This window comes from Ranitomeya imitator, chromosome 1, assembly GCF_032444005.1.
Source record: "Ranitomeya imitator isolate aRanImi1 chromosome 1, aRanImi1.pri, whole genome shotgun sequence".
NCBI lineage: Eukaryota > Metazoa > Chordata > Amphibia > Anura > Dendrobatidae > Ranitomeya > Ranitomeya imitator.
Genome location: NC_091282.1, coordinates 715,105,841 through 715,126,932, shown reverse-complemented (window position 1 = coordinate 715,126,932; position 21,092 = coordinate 715,105,841). Strand labels below are relative to the sequence as shown.

At 41.3% G+C, this 21,092-nt stretch overlaps 1 protein-coding gene across 1 annotated transcript in view; it reads left to right on the top strand.

Annotated features, from left to right (window-relative positions):
• The window catches only part of RYR3 (ryanodine receptor 3), an 886,248-nt gene that overhangs the window by 518,725 nt on the left and 346,431 nt on the right, over nucleotides 1–21,092 (top strand). Inside the window, exons 51-54 of the mRNA XM_069732389.1 lie at nucleotides 1,407–1,547; nucleotides 5,509–5,690; nucleotides 8,460–8,538; nucleotides 9,367–9,456. Coding sequence (XP_069588490.1) covers nucleotides 1,407–1,547; nucleotides 5,509–5,690; nucleotides 8,460–8,538; nucleotides 9,367–9,456 — 492 coding nt within the window. The remainder of the gene's footprint in view (nucleotides 1–1,406; nucleotides 1,548–5,508; nucleotides 5,691–8,459; nucleotides 8,539–9,366; nucleotides 9,457–21,092) is intronic.

Below are 21,092 nucleotides of genomic sequence, written 5' to 3'. Positions count from 1 at the left end.
CCCTTTAAATGCCGCTGTCAAACTCTGACAGCGGCATTTAAATCGCGCTTCCGGCCATTGGGCTGAAAATGCGCGCATCGGTGACCCCGTCACGTGATTGGGGTCATCGGTTCATTGGCATGACAACCAGAGGTCTCGTTGTCAGCAATTCAGCTACATAGAAGCAAACTGATCATTGCCTCTATGTAGCAGGCCGATTGAGTTGTGCCAGCGTCTAGTCTCCTATGGAGACTATTGAAGCATGCCAAAAGTAAAAAAAAAAAGTTTTTAAAAATATTAAAAAAATATTAAAGTTCACATCACCCCCCTTTTGCCCCATTCAAAATAAAATAGAAAAAAATCAAACCTACACATATTTGGAATCGCTGTGTTCAAAATCTACTGATCAATAAATAAAGGATTAACCTGATCGCTAAGCGGTGTAGCGATAAAAAAGTCAAAACGCCACAATTACTTTTTTTGGTCGCCGTGACATTGCATTAAAATGCAATAACTTGCGATCAAAAGAACGAATCTGAACAAAGGTGGTATCATTAAAAACGTCAGCTCAGCATGCAAAAAAATAAGCCCCCACCCAACCCGAGATCACGAAAATTGTAGACGCTACGGGTATCGGAAAATTGTGCAATTTTTTCCAACCACTTAGATAAAAAAGGAACCTAGACATGTTTGGTGTCTATGAACTCAGAATGACCTGGAGAATCATAATGGCAGGTCAGTTTTAGCATTTAGTGAACCTAGCAAAAAAAGCTAAATAAAAAACAAGTGTGGGATTGTACTTTTTTTTGCAATTTCACCGCAGTTGGAATTTTTTTTCCATTTTACAAGACATGGTAAAACCAATGATGTTGTTCAAAAGTACAACTTCTCCCACAAAAATAAGCCCTCACGTGGCCATATTGACTGAAAAATTAAAAAGTTATGGCTCTGGGAAGGAGAGGAGTGAAAAACGAAAATGCAAAAAACGGAAAAAGCTCTGGCAGTGAATGGGTTAATTCACACACAAAAACCCCCCAGCAAAAACGCATGGTTGCATTTTTCTGCATTGTTCTTCTACATTCTCATTGCTTTCTATGGTGAAAAAACGCTGCAAAAGAAGTAATTCACATGCTGCCCTTTACACAAATGCAGCAGCCAGGAAAACAATTGTGTGCATGAGATTTCTGAAATCTTAGAGCTTTTGCTGGTTCTGTAAAAAGCTATTTTTAATTTATATAAAAAAAAACAAACAAACCCCAGCAATATGGCAACTTGTGAACATAGCCTTACTGTATGCTGCAAAACCATATAAATAAAATATCTTTAGAATCTATAATAGTAGAGGAGTAAGAAATAAATCACATTGTCACAACTTGTGGAAGTAAAATAATTCCCATTATCTGTTACTTTTTCTTTGATCCTTGCAGCTCCTGACAAACCATTATGAGCAGAGCTGGAAATATTATTGTCTCCCTTCTGGATGGGGGAGCTTTGGTTTGGCATCGGAGGAGGAATTACACTTGACTGAGAAGTTGTTCTGGGGGATTTTTGACTCTCTTTCTCATAAGGTATTTCCACTTTCTTATATACTGTGTAACATTACCTACGGAGGATTTGTACTTGACTTTGTATGCGACTGTGTCATGTACGGCTGCTGTTTATCAACTCCGGACCAAGCCATTTTCCTGTAGTAAAATTGCAGCCAAAGATTTTCATTAAATTCACTGAAGCCAAACAGAAAAAAAAGAGAAAAAAGATTACTCCTTAATATTGGAAGCATTAAGGCTTACATTTCTGGCAGTGATAATAAAACACAAACAGCTAGAGTGGCTTCACTATCCTGGAGGCTATGGTGAACAGAATAGTACGTAAACAATAGAAAAAATTGAAAGGTAGCCCATAGCGGTGGGACAAAACGTCATCTACGAACATTTCATTGCCTTCATATTTGAGCATTGTAAGCCGTTCTTGCTGCGCAACCATTTTTTCTTCTTGAATTCTGCAAACTGATGTATTTTATCCAGTCCGTTAAAAGCGTGTTTGACGCCTAAACAAAATTGCAAATTTTTAAAATGTGCATGAAATATGTCATTTTCCGAGTCTTGTCACAGATGAGTCATCTTCATGACCAGATATGACGATGTGATGGAGTGACAGACATTCTGATGGTGGATCAGAATAACATACATCCTTCGTCCTTGCCCGCTGTGCTCACGATGACTTTGGTGTCCTCCACGTAAATGAAACTGTTAATATTTAATTCCTTTTCATAATGCCCAGTTTTATTGCTGGGATCTTGCTCAGAGACATATTTACTTGAGCTGCGCAGTCCTCAATGGAATTCTCTGGCATGGATCGTTGACAGGAGATAATGAAATCATTATTCTCTGTGTTCAGTTATTTTTAAGAAGAAAAAAAAAAACATAGTTTGCTCCGGTAAGACATCCACCATCTCTTGGAATAATTGAACACGGTTTGGTTGTCTGTAGTGAGTCACAGACTGCCTTTAGGGAGAAGATTAGGATAAATTGCTGCTGTAATACCAGAATTTTTACAGCTCCCAAAATAACACGGCGACTTCCCTCAGAGGAACACATGGAAATGTATTGGTGCATGATTTCTTTGTTTGTGCTGTGTCTTTCTAACAGCATGGAGATCTATATCTCAACTTAGCTTTTTCTATTAATTGTATTATACCCTGATAAATAAGAAGTTACATTGGCATGAAAGAGTTCCATTTTATTGTGATCACTCTAAAGAAGCACTCCTATGAAGTTGGTTTTTTTTTGGCTAAACATGTGTTTGTACTGTAGTGTCAGTGTGTTAATATTCTCAGGAAAGAGAAGGAGATCCAGCTCAACGAAATAGGTTGATTAAGGATGATTAAGGGTGCTTAGTCACCGGAAACGCGTTGACCTTGGTTTTAATTTTTTTGTATGCTGATGTTTTGTCCTTTCACTATATTTTAAGTGAAATAAATTATGGATTTTTCACTATTTCGTTGAGCTGGATCTCCTTCTCTTTCCTGTTCGTCCACGCCCTGACACAGCGGTTCCGTGCTCCGAGCTCTTGGGAATGTCGGTATGGTGAGCTGGATTTTGTTTTTTCCTGTTAATATTCTCACCTACTGCTGTCTTCTCCAGTATCTAGAGGCGCTGTGGGCCTCATCTGAGGGACGTCACCACACTTTAGACTATCCAGGTCACACTACACTCTATGCGTGAACCGGAAGTCTCTTTTACAATGTCTTGTTCTGACCCTCTATAGATTTACATTATGAAAGTAATTTCTGGGTAACACAAAGCGTAAACTCTGAAGAGTGGTGACATCACTGATAAGTAGAGTAGAAAGGCACTGGATCCCGGAGAAGGCAGCAGTAAGCAAGTATGTTAACACAGTGACACTACATCACATGTTTATGGAGTAAAGTTAATAGGAGGGCTTCTTTAAAGGGTTTGTCTCCCTTTCCTCAAAAGACAACTGCCCTTAGTGCTCACTCCCGTAACCCTCAAAAATTATCTATGTATATGGGTAGCTCCTCGTGGCCAAATGAAGCTGTTTCTCCTAGTGAAATTCAATGTATGGATATGCTAGGTCTTGCTCATAGGGTTGGTTCTAAGCCAGGTGTAAAGCATTCTTTATGGTGTTTTAAAATTCATTTTTAGAAATATTGAAGAGTGTTGTCTATATCAAGTCATTAAGTCATTTGTATTTAAGCGATATTTATTGCCATTTGTCACACGTTCTTTTTCTACTTTTGTCTGACTAGCAATCTCCATCAGTTCCATAGAGAGTAAAAAGAAAGGTGGTGCATGTGCAGCCACAACTTTATTTCAGTTTGGCATTTGCAGTTTGTTGTTCCACCTTTCTATCCACTTACATACATTATAATTTATTTTTTAGAGCACCATTGAGTCCATGTTGCTGAACATGTGTAAAGGGTTACATACAAAATACAAATTTGAATTACAATGAATAAACTTACAATGACAGACTGGTACAGAACATAGAGGGTCTTTGTGGGCTTACAGTCTGTAAGCTAATGGGCAAGGAGGCAGTAGGTTGGGGAGGTTGCAGCAGCTGCAGTGGTGGTGAGATGGCAGTGGGGTCATTGCAGGCTGTAAGCCGAGTTTTCAAGTTCTGTCTAAAAGTTCTGAATATCAGGAATAATTGGATCGATTGAGGCACAGAATTCCAGAGGGTAGACTCGGAAAAAGTCTTCGAGGTGAATGGGTGAGGAACGCACGTGTGTGGCTGAGAGAAGGAGGTCTTAGAAGTTATATGGAGACAGAATATGGAACAGCTTCGTAGGTTAATAATAGCAATTTAACCTGGATATGTTGGGGAAATGGGAGCCAAGAAAGAGATTTACCAAGGGGAGAAGCGGAGGAGTAGCTAGGGGGAGGTAGATTAGTCAGGCAGCAAAGTTCAGGATGGACCGGAGAGGTGTGAGACTGCTAGCTAGGAGGTCACAGGTAAGGATATTATGGGAGATCATTAGTGTGTGCACTAACATTTTAGTAGAGTCTGGGTTGAGGAAAAGACGTATTCTGGAAACATTTTTGAGTTGGAGGTGGCAGGAGGTGACAAGAGCTTGGATGTGCGGTATGTTGAACAGGACAGAGTCGATTGTTACTCCGATTCTGTGGACTTCCAAAAAAGGGGAAAGCGAGATGTAATTTATTGTCATAGATCGGGTAGGGACGTTCGGTGAGATGAAGGAAAGATGAGGCTTTCGCTTTTGTCCACATTGAGCTTTAGGAAGGAAGAGGAGAAGGGGGAGGATAGACACTCTGGGATTCTGCACAGCAGAGAGGTGGTCTGGGCAAGGGAGGTAGCTCTGAGTATCATCAGCTTTTAGGTGGTACTGGAATCCATGGGACATGCATATATGCAAGAGGTTTTTTATTATTTATAATCAAAATGTAGGCCCCTAATATATTAAAACAGCTACAAAGATAATCACCAAAAAATACATCCTTAGCCCATAGAGGAGGATTTTATTTGCATAGATTTTTTTAATTACAGTAACTGTCTCCAACCTGTAGTTATCCAACTGGGGCAACATATCAACTCAAAGCCAAACCCTATAAAAATTGGTTTGCCATAGGTTGGAGTCCACTGAGTAATGATACAATCTTACTATTATTTCTAACAATTTTAATTTTACATAATTGACAATATATTGTACATGTTACCTGGTTTTACATTTTTCGAAATAAATTTTAAATACATTACAAGTTAGGAAAGAAAGTAGCTAAAATGCATGGAAATGAAATGTTTCTGTTACGAAGTTTCCTTCTGCTTTGTTAACAAATGCATTCTTGTACATTGATTGTTTAGAAAACTGAAATACTACAATGTTGAATTTATGATGCATGAATTGGCAGTAGTAGAGACTTGAAGTGCAATCTATGTGGTCTTGTAATTTGACTAATTGTCTTCTCCCTTTGCTGCTGTTGCCTGGTGCCTGGCTGTGTTGCGGTCACTAACGATTTTGCATGTTTTTCTGTGGGACTTTCCAACCAGTTCCTATCTCTCCTGCAGAAGTATGAGGCTGAGCTCTTCAAAATGTCTATGCCATGTCTCAGTGCAATAGCTGGTGCTTTGCCTCCCGATTATGTTGACACAAGAATTAAAGCAACACCTGAGAAGCAAATGTCAGTAGATGCTGAAGGAAATTTTGACCCAAAGCCGATCAATACAGCTAAGTAAGTAACGGTAACTCACTAGAGAGGATGAACAGGACAGCTCTGGACTGTTATATTACCATGGGACTGACAAGATGGCTGCCTCCAGCATTCCCATAGAAGCGAAAAGAGTGGTGGGGGTGGTTAAACAAGAATACATTTCATTTTTACTAACCGCTAGTTGAAATTTGACATGTCTTCAGTTTATGAAAGTGCGCAGCATACCACAGTAGTATAGTTGCAGGCAGCTAAGAACATAGTTTACGCCGTTCACCGCTCATTGGGAGTACTATGTTGTAAAGATGGGTAAAATACCTCCTACGTTTGAAAAGAAATTGGAAACCTTTATCGAATTACTGTTCTTGCACTCTTCCTTCAAAGTGTTGTCTGCTATTTGGCCATCCCCTTCTTAAATAAAACAAGGGCCCATTTGGGTTTCCTGTCGTCTAGAAATTCCAGGACAGTCCTTAAAAACAGGGCTCTTTTTGCTCTGTATAGAAATAAAAAATATAATAAAGAAAAAAGATGTGGCACTCACCCAGTTTGCGGTAGAATCAATGTCTTTTATTTACCATACTCCGGTTACAGACATTTGCTTGGAAGCGGCAGGTGAGCGTGAGGGACCTCTCTTCACTCCCCGCACCCTCACGCTCACCTGCTGCTTCCAAGCAAATGTCTGTAACCGGAGTATGGTAAATAAAAGACATTGATTCTACCGCAAACTGGGTGAGTGCCACATCTTTTTTTTCTTTATTACCAATGGACACTCTCTTGGCTGTTTTATGCTGTGCACCTTTTCCCAGTGGCAATTAGCAACCGTGTTTCATATGTCCATAAGGATCGAACCTTGTATATTTTTTTGATTTGACTCAACTCCTGGTGCCATTCATTTCTCTTTCTTAAACAAGCAATAAAAAATGTAAGACATTCTGATTTTTTTTAGAAACTGAAGAAACTTATATAGATTATTTTGACTGTAGTTGTCATCATTTTACAGTTTACAGTGAAAGCAGTGGAGGTCTTCATATTAGCATGGACATGTATCACTTTTAACCATAATGAGTTATTATGGCTTTCCATTGTGACCTTAGCAAATGTTGTTTGTTTGTGATTTTTTGATGAGCTGTCCAGAAATAAAGTCAAGTTAGCTACTCTGGGGCACAAAAACAATAAAAACACCATATACTCTCCTCCCGGGCTGGTGCATTTCCAGCCATATCAGCGCTGTGTCTGCCAGGCACTCATGTGACTTTGGTCCAGGAGGTGAGCATATAGTGTTTTTGTATTCAATGGGGTCCTGATTCATTTAAAGGGAACCTGTCACCTGAATTTGGCGGGACTGGTTTTGGGTCATATGGGCGGAGTTTTCTGGTGTTTGATTCACCCTTTCCTTACCCGCTGGCTGCATGCTGGCTGCAATATTGGATTGAAGTTCATTCTCTGTCCTCCATAGTACACGCCTGCGCAAGGCAAGATTGTCTTGTGCAGGTGTGTACTATGGAGGACAGAGAATGAACTTCAATCCAATATTGCAGCCAGCATGCAGCCAGCAGGTAAGGAAAGGGTGAATCAAACACCTGGAAACTCCGCCCATATGACCCAAAACCAGTCCCGCCAAATTCAGGTGACAGAGTCCCTTTAAGAAGGGGTTGTCCAAGTAGTGCACAACCATTTTACATGTCTTTAAATGCATTCTTCAATGTCAATACAATAGGTTTAGAGTTAGACGTCATATAGATATAGAAAAAGCAGATAATAGTTTTTTCTATCTTTAATTATCACTAAAGGAGGTGAAGAATTTATTAAATAATACTTCATCTAGCTCAGAGACAGTATCCACAACTTTTATACTTAAGTTAGCAATATAAGTTAATTGGGGGTCTCATTGACTCCATCACAACTCCATAAACATTAAGGCCTCATTCAGACGTCCTATTTTTTGTATACAAATCCTTCAATGCTTTTAACAGCTATCACTCCTACCTTTAATAGTCTATGGGGCCATTCACATGACAGTGAAAATCACGGAAACATGTCCACTTTTGATCTAAGGGTCGGATCAAAATCAGCAATGCAAGTCAATGGGTCCATGAAAAAATCAGGGCGCTCTCAGATTACATCCAAGTGTAGTCCGATTTTCACGGACTGTCAGAACGAAGAAGGTGGAGAATTTTTTGTTGTGTTTTTTATTTCTCCATATATGAGAAAAACTGATGGCACTCAGACCAAACTCTGATTAAAGTCTGATCAGATTAATCGGTCAGTTTTTCTCATACGTGGAAAAATCGGACTTGGGAATGAGCCTGTAATGTCCCTTCTTGGATACTTGATCGGCTCTTATTGCGTATTGAGATAACACCTGATCAGCAGGAGCTTAGGACCCCCAAGATGTTATATTGTTGAGCTGTCCTCAGGATAGGTCATCAGTGTGGGAGTTGTGGATAATCTTTTTGATGTATAAACAGTATGCAATAATCTCCTACGTGCCCTTTATTACTGGTTACAGGAATTTGGAGCTCTGTAATAGAAATATGTATGAAATAATAAGAAAATAATCAGCACGTAATGCTAGATTTACATAGGTTAAACAAAATTAAAAATGTATTCTGCCATGCAGTGCCTCCTGAAGAGGTTAACGGGCGGGATTGTTGTGTCCCTGGATGTCTTATAGGATTACATGATGAAATAAAATGATGTTATGCTAATCTTGAGTTCAGGAAAAGATAGCAATCAGGCTGAAGCAGCTTTTTCATTTCCGGCCGACAAAAGAGATAATTTTTTGTTTTACAGCTTGACATTGCCTGAAAAGCTGGAATATATTGTCAATAAGAACGCGGAGCACTCCCATGATAAATGGGCCTATGACAAGGTACAAAGTGTGGCCTGCTTGTGTGTATTTTATCTTCAATCAGTGGAATACAAAATGCTCACAATAATACTACTTGGGCTTCTTAGAAACCGCTTAACCCCAATGTTAAAATGTGCACATTGGAACTAGAAAGTAGTAAATTAATACCCTGCAAATCTGGCTTCCTTGTGCAGCTCCACACCACTTATCACAGCTACATGCATAGCTCTCTAGGACTGGGTGCTGGAGGGATATGATATATATTTTAGATTGCAGCCATTTGGGCTACTGTCACATCATTTACCCTCAGAAAAATCTACAAATGTGTACAGTACTGACATAATGTCTTCACATTTGGAATAGGCACTATTGCAAGAAAAATAAAGTGTATAATAAACAAATATTCATTATTCTCTCCCATCATATAAATTCCAGTTTCATTCTTTGGCTGATGTAATAGTGGTTGGTAACTGGGTGTCCTTGTTCCTATCACAAAGACTGTTGCTCCACTGTATCTTGTGGTCACAATAAAATCAAATGAAAAAGGGTGGAATTTGTGGGATTTCTCGGTGATTTCTGCACTTTTACCAGGTTGTGCTCTGACAGCAGGTTTTGCAGTGCTCTAAATTTCATGGATTTGCTAGGAGAAACACCTTTTTCTTACTTTCACTATTATTCATGAATACATAGGTCCCAAATAACCTAGAATAGTTCATGATTAGTTTTCTATTTGACAGTGCATACTTGCATAGCTGACAAGATAACCAGATAAGTCCACATTGTTGATTTTATATGTCATTATTAGTATTGACTTTTCTTTCTTTTCCATTTCCCTTGGTGTTTTTTTAGCTGCATAGTGGTTGGAAGTATGGAGCGACACTTGATGAGAATGCAAAGGCACATCCTCTACTGAGACCCTTCAAGACACTATCTGAAAAGGTGCCATAATTAAAAATATCTGCTAAAAGATTGATGACGCCTTGTATGTCAGTGACCTTGTTAAATGGATTTTTGAGCTTCTTTAGTTTATTACATCATTCAAAAATCCAGAATAAAAGTTACTGTTGCATTATGGTTCTTGTAAAGTTGTCATTGTGAAAGTGGACCTTTCATGATGACTATTCCAATAGTGCCAAAATGCTGCAAATGTCCAGTATCGTGTTTCTGAAAGAAATGCCCTTCATTATATCTGAATCACATTACCTTATGTATCGTAGGTCTGCTGATCCCTGTCACTTTTATAAAGTTAACTTCATCTGCAAAACTAGGTTTGATGCTAAACTGGTCCTATCCTCAAATGCCCCATTAAATCATCTAATATATAATTGATAATATATAATATATATAGAATACTACTTCCTGCAATTTGTGCCAACTTCCGTGGCTTTGTCCGGAGCTAATGTCCGGAGCTAATGTCCGGAGATAAGTGACGTCAACAGTGTCCAGTGTCTGATTGGTTGCCGCCTGCTGCGAGCGACCAATCAGAAACGTGCCGTACTGTGACACACTCCGCCCGCCATTTTGGTGTGATTTTTGAATTTTTACCTCACAGCAAGTTTCTACTGCGTGGAGGCGGGCCCAGTGACGTTGCTCTTCAAGCTCCTGCCGAATTTCGTCAAAAAAATGATAATACCATTTACCAAAACTATATATATTTAGTTGTGAAGTGGTTCAGTGACATTTTCACACCAATTTTGAACTTTTGTTTGGTGTTTTCTCCATATACTGCCTATTATTTTTGTTCTTTCTTACTATTATTTATTAATTGTATTATTCTTACATTTGAATAAATAAAGTATATATGGATTCTAGACTCCCGATTCTTTAGAATCGGGCTGCCATCTAGTATTATCATATTTACATATATACAGCATCAAATGGAAGAATCTAGTCCTTTAAAAACTTTGGTCTATGCTTTTTGGGTTATATCTTACAATAGAATTAGCAGGATTGTCTGTAATTGCAAAAAATAGAGCTATTTCTTATTGCACTATAAAATATTTGCCAATATAGACAAGTGCTTAATCCTCCAAGAATATGTCTAATTCACCACCTTAGCAGTGAAGAGCAGTGATCCAGTATGTAACGATCAGGGGTCAATGTGCCCCGATTTAAATGGAATCTGTACATTTAACAAACTTTGCAAAAATCAGCAGTCCAAGTGAATATAAGAAACTTTGTAATATATCTCATCAGATAATATTGAGTCTTTCTCCACATATGAGCCACATTTTCTACACCACCCTGCATCCCGAACCCATCTTCACACTTAACAACTGCAGGGTGTGCAATGTGCTATAGTGTGTCCCTGGTGATAACCTCTGTGTAATAACCATTAGTAATGTCTGACGTATAGGTAGACAGCTGACACCAAAAATACAGTACCAAGGCTGAAGATGTAAATCAGGGGTGTCAAACTGCATTCCTCGAGGGCTGCAACCAGGTCATGTTTTCAGTATTTCCTTGTACTGCACAGGTGATAATTTAATCACCTACACACATAATGATTACAGCACCTTGTGCAATGCTAAGGAAATCTTGAAAACACGCATGGTTTGCGGCCCTCGAGGGCCTGATGTAAATTATGGTCGGGTAGCCAAAGGTCATGGCAAGGTGGTGTTCTTAGCAGTGGTTGACAAGTAATAAGTGAGTCCACAGCAGGATGGGTAAACCTAATGAGTAGTGAAGAGTGAGCGTGCTTGGATAAGGTGTTATCCCAGCATGTTTCTGTGTTAACAGTGTCTTCTACTATGTTCGACTCGCCATGGCTGCATGGCTCGTGGCTATTCGACAGCCGCAACACATACAGGCATTGTCTAACAAACAGGCAATCCCTACATGTGTTGCGGCTGTCGAACAGCTGCGAGATATGCAGCCACGGGGGACTCGAACATAGTATACTGTTTTACAGCATCTTCGGAGTGTTCGATACTGTATACAATTATATAGCTGGATCAAAGTAAACAGACATAGAACCTATAAATACATTTGAGCAGTACAGGACACTGATTCACTGTGCTAAGGCCCAGAGCAAAGGGCAGAGTCAGAAATAAAGGTGGAATGGAAGGGTGATAAAGGCTTTTGGCACTACCAGCACACTAAGAGGCCTGAAGACGCTCATGGAGGCTGGCAGGCGACTATGATGTAATGTTTAATCACGTATAGGATGCCCTATATATTGAACCCATATGTATCATAGGGTAAATGCACCAGTAAATAAACAATGATTCACTATATTGGTGACCACAAGTCAATAATGATCCCCCAAATTTTTTGGTACTATAATAAATAATTTTATTGTTGTAGTTTCAAAATATATGCTTAAATTTTTTTTTAGAACAACAGTAGAAAAAGGTGGTGGATTCAATTGTAAACGGGGATCGTTATGCCTTGGGGAAAACTAATTGTGCATGACGGCCAAACAACAACAAGATTAAAACACAATAACGTGATCCATTCAATACACAAGGAAATTCAATCCAAAAAGGCTACAAAAACATGTGTGCCTACACTAAAGGGAAATGTCCAATCCACAGTGCAACATTGAATGTCTCCCTATGCGTTAAGCCTGTGATAGTAGTCATGGAATAATAATATGTATTGTATTGGGATAGAAGTTCTCCCTCTTAATCCAAGTATCATCAATATCAATGACTATATAACACTAGATCTAGCAATAAGGTATGTTACCTGTATGGCCGTATGTTAATCCCCTGGCGTCCCTCGCCCCGAAGAAGCACAGCGAAACGCGTAGGGAGACATTTAATGTTGCACTGTGGATTGGACATTTATCTTTAGTGTAGGCACACATGTTTTTATAGCCTTTTTGGATTGAATTTCCTTGTGTATTGAATGGATCACGTTATTGTGTTTTAATCTTGTTGTTGTTTGGCCGTCATGCACAATTAGTTTTCCCCATGGCATAACGATCCCCGTTTACAATTGAATCCAGCACCTTTTTCTACTGTTGTTATAATACGGTAATTTTTGAAGCATTTATTTTAAAGCTACAACAATAAAATTATTTTAGTACCAAAAAATTTGGGGGATCATTATTGACTTGTGGTCACCAATATGATGTAATGATGTAGGTCTGCTCAGCATTGTCTGCTCTATGATATCTTTCTTCACCTGCAAAACCTATTTTGTAGATAAGGGTGCATTCGCACAACTATGTTTTATAGTCCATGTTTGTGCTGCGGGTATCCTTACCTGAACTAACAGCACCATATATATTCCTGTGAGGCAGTAAGTTCAGGTCAGGACACTCGCTGTCAGATCGCATATTGCAGCCCGAACATGGACCGTAAAGTTCAGTTGTGTGAATGCACGGTATCAGAGTTAACAACTGACCTGCTTCAGAGTACTGAGATCGAGGGGTGTAAACCAGCACCAGGAGAGTGGACTAGAGGCCTTGCCCACACAATTAGGTAATATGCTTTATAATAATAGCTTTGCTCTTGAAAGGATACAGACTAAATAGAAACAAGTTTGGGGTTTATATATAAAATTATATAGTTGTATTAGATTTATTATTTACCGCTAGGTATGTCGCTCCATGGTCAAAAATCGAACTGGATAGAGAATGCAGAGCCTCCTATAAGGTCTGCACTGTTGTATAGAGCGCTGAGGTTAACGAGATGTGACAGGCCTTTATGCAATGGGAAAATAAAATATTCGCTGTGCAAGTAAGCACTTTAGCAAAAACATTTTTATGTGTTTCAGGTACAAAAAAACTGAATTCCCTGGGCAATATTGCTTTGTGAGCAGTTTAAGATCAATATCATGTGTGCAGACTTGTATTCTATTTGTTCCTCTTTATTCTTCCATATCAAAGGAAAATGTTACACTAGAAAGATTGTAAACCTTTTTTTCCTCCTTGTGAAATCTATAACCATTTTTAATATTACCCAGAAGAAAGGCTCACAAGAAGTGATTTAATATATAGTAAAATACCCTTTGTTGACATTACAACTAGAGAAGTCTTTTATTTCAAATAAAACAAAACATTTTTACTTTTTTATTTAAAAAATAACTACTCACCTAACACCTAATTCCACTGAATCCCTTCTCTCCTGTAATAAAACTAAAATAAAAAACAACAATATTCCTCATTAGGGTTGAGCGAAACGGGTCGTTCATTTTCAAAAGTCGCCGACTTTTGGCAAAGTCGGGTTTCATGAAACCCGATCCGACCCCTGTGCGGGGTCGGCCATGCGGTACGCGACTTTCGCGCCAAAGTCGCGTTTCAATGACGCGAAAAGCGCCATTTCTCAGCCAATGAAGGTAAACACAGAGTGTGGGCAGCGTGATGACATAGGTCCTGGTCCCCACCATCTTAGAGAAGGGCATTGCAGTGATTTGCTTGCTGTCTGCGGCGTCACAGGGGCTATAAAGGGGCGTTCCCGCCGACCGCCATGTTACTGCTGCTGATCTGAGCTTAGGGAGAGGTTGCTGCCGCTTCGTCAGAAGCAGGGATAGCGTTAGGCAGGGTCCATTAACCACCAAACCGCTTGTGCTGTAGCGATTTCCACTGCCCAACACCACCTTCGGTGTGCAGGGACAGTGGAAGCTACATTTTTTTTTCCCCCTCAGCGCTGTAGCTCATTGGGCTGCCCTAGAAGGCTCCCTGATAGCTGCATTGCTGTGTGTACGCCGCTGTGCAAACCAACTGCTTTTTTCAAAGCACAAATCCTCTTGTTCCTTCCTTTCTGCACAGCTATCTTTTTTGTTTGTCCACACTTTTTATTTAATTTGTGCATCAGTCCACTCCTTATTGCTGCCTGCCATACCTGGCTGAGATTACTGCAGGGAGATAGTAATTGTTGGACACTCCCTGTTGTTTTTTTTTTTTTTTTTTTTGTGGGAGATTAAGATTGACATTTCTGCTAGAGTGCCATCCCTGTGTGTGCCATCTCTCACTCAGTGGGCCATAGAAAGCCTATTTATTTTTTTGCTTGATTTGGGTTATAAAATCTACCTGAAAAAATCACTACATCAATCAGTGGGAGAAAAATATTGGCCTCAGGGCTTGTGTGCCACTCTTGACTCCTGTGTGTGCCACCTCTCAGTCAGTGGGCCATAGAAAGCCTATTTATTTTTTTGCTTGATTTGGGTTCTAAAATCTACCTGAAAAAATCACTACATCAATCAGTGGGAGAAAAATATTGGCCTCAGGGCTTGTGTGCCACTCCTGACTCCTGTGTGCATCATCACTCACTCAGTGGGCCATAGAAAGCCTATTTTTTTTTTTTTTTCTTTATTTGGGTTCTAAATTCTACCTGAAAAAATCAATAAATCAATCAGTGGGAGATTAATATTGGCCTTTGGGCTTGTGTGCCAGTCCTAAGCGTGCCATCTCTCTCTCAGATAGTGGGCCATAGAAAGCCTATTTATTATTTTTTTTATTGGGTTTATAAATTTTCCCTGGAAAAAAAAAAAAAGTGGGAGATTAATATTGGCCTCTGGGCTTGTGTGCCAGTCCTGAGCGTGCCATCTCTCTCACAAATAGTGGGCCATAGAAAGCCTATTTTTTTTTTTTTTTTTGGTTTTATAAATTCATCCTGAAAAAAAAAAGGGAGATTAATATTGGCCTTTGGGCTTGTGTGCCAGTCCTAAGCGTGCCATCTCTCTCTCAGATAGTGGGCCATAGAAAGCCTATTTATTATTTTTTTTTATTGGGTTTATAAATTTTCCCTGGAAAAAAAAAAAAGTGGGAGATTAATATTGGCCTCTGGGCTTCTGTGCCAGTCCTGAGCGTGCCATCTCTCTCACAAATAGTGGGCCATAGAAAGCCTATTTATTTTTTTTTTTTTGGTTTTATAAATTCTCCCTGAAAAAAAAAAGGGAGATTAATATTGGCCTCAGGGCTTGTGTGCCACTCCTGACTCCTGTGTGCATCATCACTCACTCAGTGGGCCATAGAAAGCCTATTTTTTTTTTTTTTTCTTTATTTGGGTTCTAAATTCTACCTGAAAAAATCAATAAATCAATCAGTGGGAGATTAATATTGGCCTTTGGGCTTGTGTGCCAGTCCTAAGCGTGCCATCTCTCTCTCAGATAGTGGGCCATAGAAAGCCTATTTATTATTTTTTTTATTGGGTTTATAAATTTTCCCTGGAAAAAAAAAAAAAGTGGGAGATTAATATTGGCCTCTGGGCTTGTGTGCCAGTCCTGAGCGTGCCATCTCTCTCACAAATAGTGGGCCATAGAAAGCCTATTTTTTTTTTTTTTTTTTGGTTTTATAAATTCATCCTGAAAAAAAAAAGGGAGATTAATATTGGCCTTTGGGCTTGTGTGCCAGTCCTAAGCGTGCCATCTCTCTCTCAGATAGTGGGCCATAGAAAGCCTATTTATTATTTTTTTCATTGGGTTTATAAATTTTCCCTGGAAAAAAAAAAAAGTGGGAGATTAATATTGGCCTCTGGGCTTCTGTGCCAGTCCTGAGCGTGCCATCTCTCTCACAAATAGTGGGCCATAGAAAGCCTATTTATTTTTTTTTTTTTGGTTTTATAAATTCTCCCTGAAAAAAAAAAGGGAGATTAATATTGGCCTTTGGGCTTGTGTGCCAGTCCTAAGCGTGCCATCTCTCTCTCTCAGATAGTGGGCCATAGAAAGCCTATTTATTATTTTTTTTATTGGGTTTATAAATTTTCCCTGAAAAAAAAAAAAAAGTGGGAGATTAATATTGGCCTCTGGGCTTGTGTGCCAGTCCTGAGCGTGCCATCTCTCTCACAAATCGTGGGCCATAGAAAGCCTATTTATTTTTTTGGTTGATTTGGGTTCTAAATTCTACCTGAAAAAATCAATAAATCAATCAGTGGGAGATAAATATTGGCCTCTGGGCTTGTGTGCCACTCCTGACTCCTGTGTGCGTCATCTCTCACTCAGTGGGCCATAGAAAGCCTATTTTTTGTTTTATTTGTTTTATAAATTCTCCCTGAAAAAATCATTTTATTTTATTTGGTTTCTAAATTCTTCCTGAAAAAATCATTTTTTTTTATTATTTTTTTTTCTAAAGTCTCCCTGGAAAAAAAAAAAAAATCAAATCAGTGGGAGATTAATATTGCCCTTTCTGCTTGTGTGCCAGTCTTGACTCCTGGGTGTGCCATCTCTCTCTCTCTCTCCAATTGTGGGCCATAGAAAGCCTATTATTTTTTTAGCTTGATTTGGGTTCCAAAATCTACCTGAAAAAATCACTACATCAATCATTGGGAGAACAATATTGGCCTCTGGGCTTGTGTGCCACTCCTGACTCCTGTGTGCGTCATCTCTCACTCCGTGGGCCATAGAAAGCCTATTTTTTCTTTTATTTGTTTTCTAAATTCTCCCTGAAAAATCATTTTATTTTATTTGGTTTCTAAATTCTCCCTGAAAAAATCATTTTATTTTATTTGGTTTCTAAATTCTTCCTGAAAAAATCATTTTATTCTATTAATTTTTTTTCCTAAAGTCTCCCTGAAAAAAAAAAAAAATCAAATCAGTGGGAGATTAATATTTACATTTGTGCTTCAGTGACAGTCCTGCGTGTTTGGCATCTCTCTCATTTGTTGCCACCAACAACAGAGTGTGTAACATTGTGCCTGATTTTCGTTGTGGTCTCACTCACCTGTAAAGGGGTAGCTAAATCATACTGAAGTTATAGCTCACCGTGTAAGTTGTGTGACAGCAACAAATACCGTTAGTTTGGTTACGTTTTTAAAACAATGAGGAAGTCTGGTGGAAGAGGTCGTGGCCGGGGGCGTTCATTGTCAGCTGGTAATGAGGGTAGTGGTAGTGGTGGAGCATCAGCTGGTCGTGGGAAAAAAAATATTGCACCTAAGTCTGGAGCTGTGGAGCCAGGTTCGTCGTCCGGCTACACAAAGCCTCGAACGCTCCCTTTTCTGGGAGTAGGAAAACCGCTTTTAAAGCCGGAGCAGCAAGAGCAAGTTTTGGCTTATCTTGCTGACTCAGCCTCTAGCTCTTTTGCCTCCTCTCGTGAAACTGGTAAATGTCAAAGCAGCGCGTCGTTAGTGGATGTTCACGGTCAGGGACAAGTCGCTTCCTTGTCCTCTTCAGCAAAAACAACAACAGAGAAGAATGCAGCAGGCGACACAACGGGTTACTCCATGGAGCTCTTTACACATACCGTCCCTGGCTTAGAAAGTGAAGCAGTTAACAGTCCATGCCCATTACAAGTTGAATCTGACATGGAGTGCACTGATGCACAGCCACAGCCGCCAGACTACTATGCTGGTCCTTTGACTCAGACCACAACATTGCCCTCGCAGGGTAATGATCAAGAATCAGACCCTGATGAGACTATGTTGCCCCATCACAAACGCTATACCACCGACCGACACGGTGACACAGACGAAGTTGCACACGAGCTACAAGAAGAGGTAATAGATGACCCAGTTCTTGACCCTGATTGGCAGCCATTGGGGGAACAGGGTGCAGGCGGCAGCAGTTCTGAAGCGGAGGAGGAGGGGCCGCAGCAGGCATCAACATCGCAACAGGTTCCATCTGCCGGGCCCGTATCTTGCCCAAAACGCGTGGCAAAGCCAAAACCTGTTGGAGGACAGCGTGGCCATCCGGTTAAAGCTCAGTCTGCAATGCCTGAAAAGGTATCCGATGCTAGAAAGAGTGCAGTCTGGCATTTTTTTAAACAACATCCAATTGATCAGCGCAAAGTCATCTGTCAAAAATGTTCAACTACCTTAAGCAGAGGACAGAATCTGAAAAGTCTCAATACAAGTTGCATGCATAGACATTTAACCACCATGCATTTGCAAGCCTGGACTAACTACCAAACGTCCCTTAAGGTTGTAGCACCCTCGGCCAATGAAGCTAGTCAGCAACGCAACATCCCTTCCGGCAGTGTAGGGCCACCATTTTCCGCACCACCTGCAGTATCTGTGCAGGTTTCTTTGCCAGGCCAAAGCAGTCAGGGTCAGGGAATCACCAGTTTCGTAGTAGGAAACACTGCATCTAGGGCACCGGCGGCAACAATACCATCTCCCACCGTCTCTCAGTCTGCCATGTCCACCGGCACCCCCGCTAGTTCCACGATCTCCAGCTCTCCAGTCCAGCTCACCCTACATGAGACTATGGTTAGAAAAAGGAAGTACTTAGCCTCGCATCCGCGTACACAGGGTTTGAACGCCCACATAGCTAGACTAATCTCGTTAGAGATGATGCCCTACCGGTTAGTTGAAAGCGAAGCTTTCAAAGCCCTGATGGACTACGCTGTACCACGCTACGAGCTATTCAGTCGACACTTTTTTTTCCAGAAAAGCCATCCCAGCCCTCCACCAGCATGTTAAAGAGCGCATCGTCCATGCACTCAGGCAATCTGTGAGCACAAAGGTGCACCTGACAACAGATGCATGGACCAGTAGGCATGGCCAGGGACGTTACGTGTCCATCACGGCACACTGGGTAAATGTGGTGGATGCAGGGTCCACAGGGGACAGCAAGTTTGGGACAGTTCTGCCTAGCCCACGGTCTAGGAAACAGTTGGCTGTAGCCGTTCGCACCCCCTCCTCCTCCTCTTCGTCCTCCTGCAGAAGCGAGAGCTCGTCCACAGACCGCAGTCGCACAACCACTCCATCCGCAGCTGCCACTGTTGCACACCAGGTCTCCCATTATGGGGCAGCTACTGGCAAACGTCAGCAGGCTGTATTGGCTATGAAGTGTTTGGGCGACAACAGACACACCGCGGAAGTTCTGTCCGAGTTCTTGCAGAAAGAAACGCAGTCGTGGCTGGGCACTGTAGATCTTGAGGCAGGCAAGGTAGTGAGTGATAACGGAAGGAATTTCATGGCTGCCATCTCCCTTTCCCAACTGAAACACATTCCTTGCCTGGCTCACACCTTAAACCTGGTGGTGCAGTGCTTCCTGAAAAGTTATCCGGGGTTATCCGACCTGCTCCTCAAAGTGCGTGGACTTTGCTCACATATCCGCCGTTCGCCCGTACACTCCAGCCGTATGCAGACCTATCAGCGTTCTTTGAACCTTCCCCAGCATCGCCTAATCATAGACGTTGCAACAAGGTGGAACTCAACACTGCACATGCTTCAGAGACTGTGCGAACAGAGGCGGGCTGTTATGTTTTTGTGGGAGGATACACATACACGGGCAGGCAGTAGGATGGCAGACATGGAGTTGTCAGGTGTGCAGTGGTCGAAGATTCAAGACATGTGTCAAGTCCTTCAGTGTTTTGAGGAATGCACACGGCTGGTTAGTGCAGACAACGCCATAATAAGCATGAGCATCCCCCTAATGCGTCTGCTGATGCAAAGTTTGACGCACATAAAGGATCAGGCGTCTGCAGCTGAGGAAGAGGAAAGCCTTGATGACAGTCAGCCATTGTCTGGCCAGGGCAGTGTACAGGACGAGTTAGTGGGCGAAGAGGAGGAGGAGGACGAGGAGGATGATGGGGATGATTATATTTTTAATGAGGAAGCTTTTCCGGGGCCACTGGAAATTGGTGGCGCGGCAAGGCCGGGTTCTGGTTTTTGGAGGGACACAAGTGACGTGGATTTGCCTGAAACTGCCCCTCAACCAAGCACAACCGGAGATTTGAGAACTGGAACTTTGGCCCACATGGCGGATTATGCCTTACGTATCCTCAAAAGGGACACACGCATAACTAAAATGATGAACGATGACGATTACTGGTTGGCCTGCCTCCTTGATCCTCGCTATAAAGGCAAATTGCAAAATATAATGCCACATGAGAACTTGGAACTAATATTAGCAACCAAACAATCAACTCTTGTTGACCGTTTGCTTCTGGCATTCCCTGCACACAGCGCCCGTGATCGTTCTCACACGAGCTGCAGGGGCCAGCAGACCAGAGGAGTTAGAGGGGCAGAAATCAGAAGTGGCATTGGCCAGAGGGGTTTTCTGACCAGGTTGTGGAGTGATTTTGCTATGACCGCAGACAGGACAGGTACTGCAGCATCAATTCAAAGTGACAGGAGACAACATTTGTCCAGTATGGTTACAAACTATTTTTCATCCCTTATCGATGTTCTCCCTCAACCGTCATTCCCATTTGATTACTGGGCATCAAAATTAGACACCTGGCCAGAATTGGCAGAATATGCATTGCAGGAGCTTGCTTGCCCGGCAGCTAGTGTCCTATCAGAAAGAGTATTCAGTGCTGCAGGTTCAATACTAACAGAAAAAAGGACTCATCTGGCTACCCAAAATGTAGATGATCTAACCTTCATTAAAATGAACCACAACTGGATTTCAAAATCTTTTGCCCCACCTTGCCCGGCTGACACCTAGCTTTCCTATGAAAAGGTCTTGCCTGTGGACTATTCTGAATGACTTTTCCAATCTCGTAATTTTCTGCACCTGATTGTCCAGCATACGACATGTTTACACCTCACTAAATGGCCAAACTCCCACACGGGGCCGTGGTATCGACACTTGGCGCCAGCACCCGTGAGAGTGCTGTTTGTCTGAAGAGGTGGGTGTGCCCGCTTTTGGTCGACGGCACTGCCACTGGGTCCCTCCTAGTACAATAAAGTGTCTCTGGCGGTGGTGGTGCGCACCCAACGTCAGACACACCGTTGTAATAT